Source organism: Thermobia domestica, chromosome 3 (assembly GCF_964235325.1).
Source record: "Thermobia domestica chromosome 3, izTheDome1.hap1.1, whole genome shotgun sequence".
In the NCBI taxonomy this organism is placed as follows: domain Eukaryota; kingdom Metazoa; phylum Arthropoda; class Insecta; order Zygentoma; family Lepismatidae; genus Thermobia; species Thermobia domestica.
The window spans coordinates 187620605-187633524 of NC_137456.1; the positions used below are offsets into that span (position 1 = coordinate 187620605).

The 12920-nt window shown below is 37.4% G+C and overlaps 1 protein-coding gene across 3 annotated transcripts in view; it reads left to right on the forward strand.

The window, feature by feature from the left end:
- Positions 1 to 12920, forward strand: part of Cortactin (cortactin) — a 773732-nt gene that overhangs the window by 554474 nt on the left and 206338 nt on the right. For all 3 annotated transcript variants that reach the window (XM_081752063.1, XM_081752064.1, XM_081752065.1), the window contains one exon: positions 11245 to 11366. In XM_081752063.1, coding sequence (XP_081608189.1) covers positions 11245 to 11366 — 122 coding nt within the window. The remainder of the gene's footprint in view (positions 1 to 11244; positions 11367 to 12920) is intronic.

Below are 12920 nucleotides of genomic sequence, written 5' to 3' on the forward strand. Positions count from 1 at the left end.
AAAGAATGGGAGTGAGATTGGACGATGAGGGTTTGGCTTTGGTACTAGTGAGATGGCACTTACTGTTGTGGATTGCTAGTCCTCTTGCATCGAGTAACTGTTTGTTGCACTGGGAACACACTGAATCGTTATGTATAGATGCACCAACAGTAATGAAATCGTGAATGCTCGGGTCGGCATTGTCGTTCAATGACACAGAGTAGTCCACATTAGTGGGCATAGCACTAGGATCGTGTCCGGTCGATATATTAAGCAAATGGTAGGTGAAGTAAACAAACATGTTTAAAACCGTTCAACAATTGAAGAATAGATTTTAAACTTCAATTTAAAATCCACTAATTCACTGTCATTGTAAGATGTAACGTATTTGAAACGATGTTATGGGTGGAAAAAACAGTGAATTAAAAGTTAAATCAGTTTCCGAGAACTATTGGAAACTAGAATTTCACAAAAGGTATCCTGAAATATTCACGCACATTTTGACACCATACTCGTAAAATTAAACGATGTTTTTCCCGTAGTAAACTGTAAATGGTTGCGAACATCATCAAAATTAGAACTTGCAAATTCAACAGTATTTAACAATGTAAGAAAATAAAAATGTAAGTTTTTAAAATATATATGACTCTCAAAACTTGATCTGTGCCAATTATCTTTCAATGTTCTATATCAGATAAATCCTATTTAACTTGTTAGGCTAAGTGCTCTTACTACAAACATTAATGCACTAATTAGCATTCACATATTTATTCCACTATGTTCCATATCCACATAAGAGTATCCAATATATATTCTGATCCAATTAAATCTCTCCCAGCTCGCGCCGTGTGGATTTTGTGCTGGACAAACACCGTGCTCCTGGGTTTTCTCGGGGTTCTCCCGTTTCCTGCCACTTCCTTCATTCCATCATTTCATTCATTTCTCATCATCACCATCTCCTTTAGCCTAACCGACATAACCGTGGGACCTAAAACAAAAGCTTTCATTTTCCAATTAAATCTCCATGTATCTATTTACCTAATGAGAGATTACACCTACGTGAAATACCATACAAAAGATTCCTAAAATCCAATATCCATTTAACTCTGATTGAAATCCATGTTAGTGTAATCATTTATTTTCACAATGCATTCCCTAACAACTAACATTCTATATCTAGGCCTATTCTAACTTCTATAACATTTGTTATATCCGTAATCCATAGCCTCGTTCCCAACACTCTCCCCCTTTCCATAAATTGAGACAAACTTGATTACAACAAAAATATTACTGTCATAACGAACAACAGAACCTAATTCAGATTATAACAAAAAAAAAAAAAAAAAAAAAGTAGATAACGAACATAATTTAGTTCCCTTCTAATACATTATTCATAATTATAATTAATTAATAATATTACATTTCTGCCTAAGATTCTGTTTCACCCGAAACATTTACAGAATTCCTTTCTTCGTCTTCCTATAGACCATCATTAATTGATTCATTAAATATTTAATCTGATTTTGCATCCTAACTTGATTCTCAATTATTAACCCAAGTTGATCCTCCATTTTCATTCTATTACCTTTATCCATCCATGATCAGCTATCTTTTTGGGACGTAGGTTGTTATCCTACTGACTGCGCCAATGAAAATAATAATGTTAATAAGAATATTGATTGCCATTTGAGTAAATCATTAAGTATGAATGTATGTAGGTGTAGTCCAAGTATTGTTAATCTATGCCTGCAATATCCATTATAATATCATTCACAATTGAATCACTCCACATCTCCAAGATTACATACCATTACTCTTATTTACGCCTAATCAATTACATAGAGCCAGGTATAATCATATATTTTGATTCAGATATATTTATTACTGTTTACTTTCCATTCTCAAGTATCGCTTACCATTTCCAATAAACATCAACAGATTTACAAATACATAATACCTAATTGGTGATCTCTCTTCCAAATTCATAAACATAATAAGCCAAACTGCCAAACTATATCTATATAAATAAATAAATAAACATATAAACACTATTACACGTAAATACGCACACATATACACATATACACATATACAACATGTACATCAATCAATATATTTATATATTCACATTTTATACTTTAAGCTTTTGTAACAATTTATTCCATTTCTGGTCTATGTTAAGTCCTGCGTTCCAGTTCATTACTTTATTACCCTCCATTTCAATACATTGTGCCTCCTTCCATTTTCTGACTATGCTTCTATCTTCTTGGCCTGGAATGTTTACTTCTTTCCAGTTTACTTTTATGCATAATTTACAACCAGTGTGATAAGTAGCAAATATTAATAATAATAACTTGAGGTGGCACAATATGAAGTTTAGCGTGGCCATACTGTACCTTTTAAATTAGAGCGTGACCTTCATAGCTTTTACCCATGCAAAGTTTGCAGAACACTAAGATTCCATGTTTTTCGATTTGGGTAATTCTTCTGAGTAGTTGCGGAATCTACTTGAATGTTACCGGTACTTCAGATTAATATAATATAAAGGATTTCTTCTGACAATTGAATTTGAACTCTGTTAATGCACCAATTTCTAAATTACATGTAAAACTTATTTTCCTGTCTTTTTCTTTTTTTTACGTTAAGTTCTTCCTTTTTTTTAAAAAAAAAATTAACATCCCTAGTTTGATAGTAAAGATAAATTTTTGTGCTCTACTACCAGAAATCAAACTGGGAACCATATACACCAAAGGAACATGCATTTGCAAATAAACCAGAAGGAGGGCCACGTTAAGCCGTAAACTAACAAGTTATTAACTCAAGTGTATTCAAAATTTTCCCTTACTACCCATATGCATCCACATATTTTTGTTTGCATAGAAAAATCGTGTCTAGGTGAGATTCAGTAGCATTTTTCTTTGAAATTTAAAACGTTGTGCGTGGTTACATTTTCATCTTTCTGTTTAATTTTGACGCTCTCTATTATTCACGAGGCTAAGGGAGACAGTGAGTGATAAGGTGTATTGAAGAACGTGGAATAAAACGGAAAAATACTGAAAAATCCACTTACATGGGATTTATGTAGTACAAAGTCCATTTGACCACGATGGGATCAAACCAGAAACCGCATACACTAGAAGTTAGTATTTCACCACTGAGCCACCATAGCCTGTGTAATTCCTTTTCGTGTAAAAATAAAAATCTATACTAGAACTTTCGAATCAATAGGTAAGAGATAAAACAACATTCATAATTTATCTACCAGACAAATAAATAAATAAAATAATACAAAATAAGAAGTCTTAAATCTAACCAAAAGTGCTTATTCATATTTATATTTATATTGTGTAGATGTGATATTATAATTTAGATACAACAAACTTCCTAAGATGTTTATAAGAAATACTTCGAAAACCGCCATTGCTAGATCCTGTATTTTTTTGACCTATTGATAGTTTCAAAGTAATATGGCTGGAAAAGTAATATTAAAGAGCTAAGCACTCTTCGATGAAAATGTACGTTTTTTTCAGTTCCACTGATGGAATACCTTTATTCGAGAGATACCGATCACCATATATACGCGTATATTTTTATTGGAAGGTATACTATAGTCATGATATTAATTACCGTGAACTAACTTCTACCATAGTTTTACATAAATTAATCATCTTTGTATTTACATAAATTAGTAATCTTCTTTGATTTTTTTTTTTTGGGGGGGGGTCATATATATCAACTTCAATTATATTTTACAGTGCTGTTCAGGGAATCGTAGACTTTCATACTAGATAATATTATGGGTAATAGCTTCTATTTTTGTTACAATAGAAAAAAGTGCTTTTATTTCTTTTCTTCGATGACCGAACATTAACTTAGATTTCATTAGCGAGTTTCAGCCTACAAAATTTGTTTAGAATATACATATTCTTTGACTGTTCTATGGGTTTTTAGCAATGGTCTTTTATTTTATAATTAACTAAGAAATGGGGAGAAACGGAACTTTTGGACTCAAAAACAGAGTTCAGTACAATTGTGTTTGCGTGTGACTGGTCTGAGAAATTTATTTTTGTGTTCGTTCAACTTCCTAACGTTGTTTATGAATTTGCGGATTCCTTACTGTTGCCACTTATTCAACTTTTTTCTGGTATATGTAAAATATAATGTTTGCAATTTATGAATTGTTTTAAAATCCCTATCTGTCTTATTAAGGAATTCTAATGATCCAGTCTTCTTTTAGCATTTGGTCGACGTGGTGATTTTTGTCTGAGGCAGCTTATCAGTTTGGACATTTTAATAATAAAAATAATGTTGCGTTTTTTTTACTTGATACTTTTTTTTTTTTTTTTTTTTACATAAATCTTCATACAATACATTACAGTGTTTTTTGTAAAGTTATTTCTTTATTGAGCTTATACCTAAATAGGTTGTGAGAGATGCTTGGGAAACTATTGGTTGACAGATAAAGCAATGGATATTCAAGACTGGATCCTTGAAGGATTCCAGAAATCACGACATACCTATTTCAATTCATTCTTTGTATTTACCTGTATTCGGGATTACTTAATGACTTAAAGAAATTGAAAGTAGATGTAAATCAGAGTGACCTCAGTTTGGTAATTAAAATATTGTAATTAACTGTGTCAAACTAACTAACCTATGGAACCCGGAGGTTCATTGCCGCGTTCACAAGCTTTCCACTGACTTCTACCCTTAGCTAACTGCATCCAGTTTCTACTTTGTATTCCAATCTCTGCAAGACCCATCTTGATATTGTCCTCCCATCTGCGCCTAGGCCTTCCTAATGGTTGTATTCCGATTGGTCTTCCAGTCAAGACTTTGAAAGCGTTTCTACTTTCTTCTATTCTAGCCACATGACCTGCCGATCTAAGCCTCCTAGACTTGACGACCCTAACAATGTTTTAAACCGTATAAATTATGTAGTTCCTCGTTATGAAGTTTCCGCCATTCCCCATTCCCGTTCCTCTTGGGTCCGAATATTCGTCTTAGTATCTTGTTCTCAAACACTTTGTCTGTTCTTCCCTCAAAGTAAGCGACCATATTTCGCAACCATACAGAACAACAGGCTGATTATCGCTGATAATCGTTTTATGTATTTTTAGCTTCAAATTCCTCAACAGAACTCGCTACGACAAGAGATTTTGAAATGAATAAGAACATAGATTCCCTGCTTTTAGTCGACATTTAATTTCTTCGTGAATATATACAGGGGTTGGACAAAAAAATCTACACGTTTGCAAAAGTGTGAAAATCATACCTAGTATGGTGTGGAGCCTCCTTTTGCGTGCAAAACAGCTTGGGTCCGACGTAGAATGGACGTATACAGCTCCTGAATCGTGGTGTGGGGAATTTTGTACCATTGTTCCTCCAAAACATGCTCCAGTTCCTTAAGAGATGCTGGTCTAGGGTAATGAGACCGAACACTCCTTTCTAACTTAGACCACAATGGCTCAATGATGTTCAGATCTGGTGATTGTGGGACACAGGGGAGGTGTGATAGCTCCTGGTCATTCTCCTCAAACCATGATTTCACCGTTTTCGCAGCGTGACAGGGTGCCAAATCATCTTGGTAGATGCCATCACCATAAGAAAACAATATTTGGGACATGGGTAGAACCTGGTCCCCCAAAATGGTCTCATACGCCTTAGCATTCATCATTCCATGCAGGGCTATGATGGGACATGCAGCAAACCACGATATCACTACCCATACTGTAACAGAACCATCCCCATGCTTTACAATTGGGAGCAGACAGTCTGTATCGTAGGCCTGCGACGGTGTTCTCCATACGTAAACAGGATCGGTTGTTGGAAACAAGGTGATGGTCGATTTATCGGACAACATTACGTGTTTCCACTGCTCATGAGTCCACGCCTTGCGGTCCTTGCACCACTGGATACGCCTGTTGGCATTTACTGCTGTGACGTTGGGTTCGGCGATAGCGGCCCTGCCATGAATTTTCATTATATAACGTTCCCATCGCACTGTTTTCAATGAAACCGGGTTCTGTATGCCGGGATTGAGTTCAGACGTAATTTTCATTGCAGTGGTTTTCTTTTTCGCTGCTACAATACGTTTTAATGCCCTCCGGTCCCTATATGACAGGATTGTCTTTCGACCACTGTTGTGCTTTGCAGACGTCGTTTGCCCATGAATTGTGTATGCCCTCGTGATATTGGACACAGTGCTTTTCGATACTCACACAATGTTCGCCACTGTTGCCACTGAAGCTCCAACCAGACGGGCACCAACGATCATGCCTCTTTGGAAGTCTTTCAGGTCCCCCATTTTACCGTACCACTTTCCAACCACGACACTCACAGGTGAACTGGTTACTGCTGACGGAAGAGGAAGGTCTACATGACACATTGAAAACAAAAAACGATCGGCAACCGCAACACGTGTTGTACAGTGGAGGGCCAAACTTGCGTGTTGTGTATGAAGTGTTTTCAGATTCTTTTGTCTACCCCGTGTAGTTTTCATCTTTTAATATTGATCCTAGATATTTGAAAGTGTCCACTTTATCAAAAGTATTATTTGACATTTTAACGCATCCATAATTTGCCGTATTACGATCCCGACGAACTTCGATGTATTTATTTTTCTCTGCATTTACTTCTAAACCCATGTCCTTGCAAGCTTTCTAAGCTCATGTAAACTGTGTCAAACACTTTTCTAAAATCAGTATAAACAACATCTACTTCCCTCCTCCGCCGACTTTCTTCGCTATAAATTCATTTAATATTAAAAGAACAATGGTTTAACGACGTTATAATTTAACGACAAGGTATAAAGAATTATGAAAAGGTCTGCTAAAAGTGTGTGGATATATATTAGTTGTTCATAAACTTAAGCAAAAGCTGAAAAGGCAGCAATGAGCCTATGATTCTGGATATCATGTGTATTGCGTGCTCTGAGAATTGAGCAAACCAAAAATTCTTCCTATTAAGAAACGTACATATGTTAATGGAAAGGTTGAATTTAAAATGTTGCGGACATTTGTCATTACATTAACAGCTCTTGACGATATAGGGCGGTGTACCATCGGCACGTATTTGTTTTGAATCATAGATTTTAGTGTCTTTTTCATCACGTAGGTTGATGACACGTGTATAGAAGGAGCCTAGGTGTTCGTCTCGTTTTACGTTCAATTGAGGTGTTTTTTGATCTTTAATATCAAGTGTTTTGTAAACATAGTCCAATTACGAGGAAAGGGCGTGAGCTATTTCGATGTTAAACCTCATAGGGACTTAGGAAGCCAGACATTGTCGCTTACACTCCGTCGCAGACGACAGTAATCAACGTGCAGGTCGTCTCAGGAGCCACTGGCCTAGATACTGCTCACTACTTAAAGCGTTTCAAATACTCCCGAAATCCGCAGGTTCAGCAGTATGTAAGAGACCTTTCAGGCCACTGGCTCCGGGTGACGACTTGTACTGTCTTGTAGAGGGGTATATATATAAATATGGTCGGTTCGCGCCTCAAGCGAGCTAGCCATTCATTACGATCCTAGCGCCCCACGAATCGTTTACGATATTCAAAAGTTTCATGACTATGATGCTGCTCGTAACGTGTCGGAATGGGATGAGGGTTCACTTCGTTCCACTGTCCCACCTCGGTTCCATCTTTGAGTGGAAACCATAAATCCGTTTACGTCTTCTTTACGCGCCACGACGATATAGGCGTGTACAAAAGAAACCACATTTTTCTTAAAAACCATCGAGTTCAGGGATATATTTAATATTTGAAAGACGTGCGTACCTGTCTTTTTGTAAAAAGAATGATAACAGATAAGAAATAAAATAAAATAAATACTGGTCGTCTCTTTATAGCTTCTCGAGATTTTCACATTTATTCCGGTGTTCGTATAAAAATACTGCGTGGGTATATACAGGGTTTTCATAAAGTATGGACGGATTTAATTCGCTTATAATTTACATAAAAATGCTCATATTGAAATTAAATAATGTGCAAACGATAGCGGAAGGATTAAACTTTTACCTGTAATCTGCACCAGCTCAGTTCATTCACCGCCACACCTCCAACTGGGCGCCACTAGGAATCGACTTCTGTGAGCTGTTGATGATGCTTTCCCTTACCCTGCTCACTGTTGCAGGCGATGTTGGCGGCCTCCCACTTCGAGGACGGTCCAGGACGCTTCCTGTCTCCAAGAACTTAGCATGCAACTTTCAGATTGCACTCTCAGTCGGTGCCGGCTTTTTGAACTCTTTGGTGAACTTTCGACACACCAGAATTGGTGATTTTAGCTCTTCGTACCACAGAACACATTGCGCTTTCTCTTTCACCGACGCTATCTTTGATACGGTAACAGTGTTGCCAACTAAAAATTTAATCCTTCCGCTACCGTTTGCACTTTATTTGATTTCATTATGAGCATTTTTATGAAAATTATAAGCAAATTAAATCCGTCCAGACTTTATGAAAACCCTGTACAAGGTGCGTCTGAAAAGTTCGGTGAATGGTTCCATATGTTAAAAACTGCGCTGGTTAGGAAGAGGCATACGCATTGAGAGACATATAAACAAGAAGCTTCCGGTCACTGAAGTGAAGCAGTGGTGCACCTGCGACCAAGGTAACGCAGTCAGTTGGGAAACTCGTGTCATTGAGAAATAGAGCAACACGTTAACCTGAAGTTTTCCTTCAAATTAGGGAAAACTGCGACAGACTCATGGAGTTCTAGAACAAATGTACGGTGTTGGAGCAGTGAGTAAAAAGTGTGTGTGAGATAGGTTTGAATGCTTTAGAGTCGGAAAGGAAGCTGTCGAGGATCCGCCACGTTCGGGTGGACCGTCAACAAACACAATCGCAGATAACATCGAATGAGTGCGACGGCTGCTTGGAGAGGGCTGTCTTTATGAATGAAAGCAGAAGAGTTGAAAATACGTAAAGACCGTGTGAGCACTATTGTTCATGAACATTTGAAATAGCGGAAGATTTGTGCCCGGTTTTTATCGCACGCGCTGACTGACGAGCTGAAACAAACTCGGATTGAAACGTCTGGAGATTTTAGACATGTCTGACTGCAATCCGCAACTTTTGGAAACCATTACCGGAGATGAAATCTGGTGCTACCAATACGATCCGGAGACCAAGCGACAGTCAATGGCATGGTGTTCATCGGCTTCCCCACCTCCCACAAAATGGCGGCTAACAAAGTACAGAATTAACACGATGTTAATTGCCTTTTTCGACTGCAAGGCCTTGATCCATCATTAATTTCTACCCGAGGATCAGCGCAGAAGTTTACGAGGAAGTTTTAAACGGTTGCAGCAACGCATCCGGCGGGTTCGGCCAGAACTGTACTGGAGTGAACAGTGGAATTTCATACACGACAACGCCCGTCCGCACACTGTGATCCGCGATCAACTTTCTTGCTCAACGTAAGGTGACTTTTCTTCAACACTCTCCTTATTCTCCAGATTTGGCGTCAGCAGACTTCTTTTACTTTCCCCGCCTAAACTTAATCCTGAAAGGCTTATGCTTCATAAACATTGCGGATTCAGCAACGCGTGACTACGGTACTTCGAATTACCGGTACAAGAAGCGTTTGCTGACAGTTTCCAACAGCTTTGCAGTCGATGCCAGAAGTGTGTTGAATGTAATAATAATTACTTTAAAAGTAGTGAAAGTATTCTGCTCTTAGCTCTTGTTCCTTTATTTTGTGAGACCGTTCACCGAACTTCCCAGACGCACCTTGTATAATGATAGTCAGTCTACTATTGTTTTTACGAGGGCGATTTGATAAGTCTGTGCAAAATTGAAAACTACTGCATTTTCAGCGATAACATTTTTATTTTTCAACGTAGTCTCCTTTCAGGTTGATACAGTTCGTCCAACGCTGCTCCAGTTTGTTGATCCCCTCTAAATAATACGATTGGTCCATCTCTGCAAAATAGGCACTAGTTGCTGCAACCACCTCCTCGTTTGACGAAAATCTGCGTCCCGCCAACCATTTCTTCAGATCGGGAAACAAGTAGTCCAAGGGGGCCAAATATGGCGAATAAGGGGAATGCGGAAGGAGTTGGAATTTTAATTCCATCAATTTTGCGGCTACAATGACATGAGTGCACTGGGGAATTGTCGTGATGGAAAAGAAATTTTTTGTGGGCCAATCGTGGAAGTTTTTCTTCCAGCTCAGTTTTTAAACCGTCCAATAACGATAAATAATATTCACCTGTAATAGTTTTCCCCTTTTCTAAATAGTCGATGAGGATTATGCCTTGAGAATCCCAAAAGACAGCCGCCATCACTTTCCCGGCTGAAGGAACGGTCTTCGCCTTCTTTGGTGCACATTCCGCGCTGGCAACCCATTGTTTGGACTGTGCCTTGGTTTCAGGTGTGTAGTGGTATATCCACGTTTCGTCCACATCGACGAAACGACACTTAAAGTCCTGTGAATTCCGTTGAAACAGCCGCAAACCGTCCTGGGAACACCTCACACGATTTCGTTTTTGATCCACTGTGAGCAATCGCGGCACCCATCGTGCGGATACCTTTTCATGTCCAAGTGTTGATGCAAAATATTATGTACCCTTTCACTAGAGATGCCCACAGCACTAGCAATCTCACGCACCTTCACTCGTCTATCATCCATGACCATATCATGGATTTTCTCAATGATTTTTGGTGTAGTGATCTCGATAGGGAGTCGAGAACGTTCACAGTCACTTGTGCTCATATGGCCACTCCGAAAATTTTGAAACCACTTATACACTGTTCTAATCGAAGGTGCAGATTCACCATAATGTTTATCTAGGTGCTTCTTCGTCTTCTGAGGTGAAGTACCTTTAATAAAATAATGTTTGATCACCACACGAAATTCTCTTTCATCCATGTTTGTGAAACTCACTCGATTTACCCAATTTAACCGCACGCCAAACACAAAGCACTAAACAGATCTGGCTGCTACTTGGTGTATGTTCTTCCAAGAGATGTTACTGACAATCACCTCGGTACGCATCAGTGTTACCCTCTCTCGGACTTTGCACGGTAAGTAATATTGTCCAAATAACATTTCTGGTTATACTATGAAATGTATAGGTTTACCAGTCAGAGATGTATTCACAGGAGTTTAGTTATTCTTTGGCATGCTAAAAACTATTAGAAGTTAGAATAACTTAACATTTATAGGATTATTGTTTTCCTGTATTTAAGATATTTTTTTTTTCTACTCGTAAAGAACGTGAAATAACTTCTTTAAATTAGACACTGATTTTTGTTTTTAGATTATGTGGTTGGATTTGGAGGAAAGTTCGGCGTACAGGCCGACAGGCAAGATAAATCGGCAGTTGGATGGGAACATAGAGAAACAGTGCCCAAACATGAAAGCCAAATTGACCATAAGAAAGTACGTATGTTACTTTATTGATCATAGAATTATATCTAAAATCTTTGCATTAATCACAGTTTAAATAATAATAATATTAATAATAATAATACAGGGTGGCGAGAAACGTGAAAAGTCGGAAAGAGTGAAGGAGTTTGAAGAGACCGGGAATAGTTGAGGAAATTTTAGTTTCCTAAACATTTGAAATGAAAATTTCCATAAGATTTCAAATCTGATTGTGTGTTTGTTTTTTAACTGGTAACTTTCAAACTTAGAAACTTATCTGTGTTTTTCATTATCGATGTGTAACAAACTTATGTTCTGTAGTTGTGTGCATTACGTTTTGCTTTTACTTGTGGAGTGAAATATCATATTGGTGAATCATCCACAAAACGATCCAATGATAATATCATTTTCGATGCACCGATAATTCCAGCTTTTTTTTTTCTTTTCTTTCTTCTTGTTCCCAGTAGTTTCCATTTTATTGTAGTTGCCTGTCCTGCATCAAGTGAGGATAGCTTATCAGTCACACAAATGAAAGCAGTTTGGAATATGGTTACTCGTATTTTAGCGTCTATTTTCACTGTAATGTAGTTTAGTTGTCGCAAAGAGGTTTACTCCAGAAGTGCTTATGAATTTACGAAAATAGGTGATAAAGTTGCACATCAGCATGTGCATTGGATCAATACTCAGTGGATAGCCAGACTAATTTCATCGTACTCTTGATGATCAAATATGTAATACTTAGGCTTGTAATTAATCCGTTAAAACAATTAACGATTAAATTAATTACAAATTTCATTAATTCTTAATTTAATCAGTTATAGTTTCCAGAAATTTACTTTCAGTTGATAATCGTTAAAGAAAATTGGAAACTATTACAAAATTAATCATTTTTTTTCTCAAACTATGGATATTTTTGTAATGGATGTTATTACGTAATATTTTTGAACGAGATTTTGTGACTTATTTGAAATCTTCACGGTTTTCTTTTTTCTTCTTATACTGCAGGCTTTTCTTTTTTTTAAACCCAAGTTGAATACAGTGACCTGAACATGTTTTGAGATCTGGTTCAATATCCCCTTTACGTAATCGTTTTCATTTGACGCACCAGAAATTGCGTTGTTTAACCGTTATTTGGTAAAGGAGCTGCTTGACATTTGTTCCCTCCCGATTTGTTTCCTTTCAGTGTTAGAGTCAGGTATTTTCGAAAGCATCGTTTACAATCTTACATGACTACCTCTGGTTAAAGAGCAGCGAGTGCTTTGTTAAGTGAGAATATCATTGCCACTGGATAAAAAGGGCGGGAAAGAAAAGGTGGATAAAAACGTACATACTAAATTTTCTGAAGTTGATCATCTATGTCCTGCTGTTGTGTCTCATGGCCAGGAACACTGAAGTAAATAAGATAGTAGTATTGCTTTGTAAATATCCTCGTAACGTACCAACTAACGTTTACCTGGCCTAGCGGTGAAGTTACATGGTTGTACGGTAATGTTGCCAATTAACACTTAAACTTATTTTATAATTGTTACATACATTCTATAATGTTATTCTTTTCCTCTGTCAAAATTA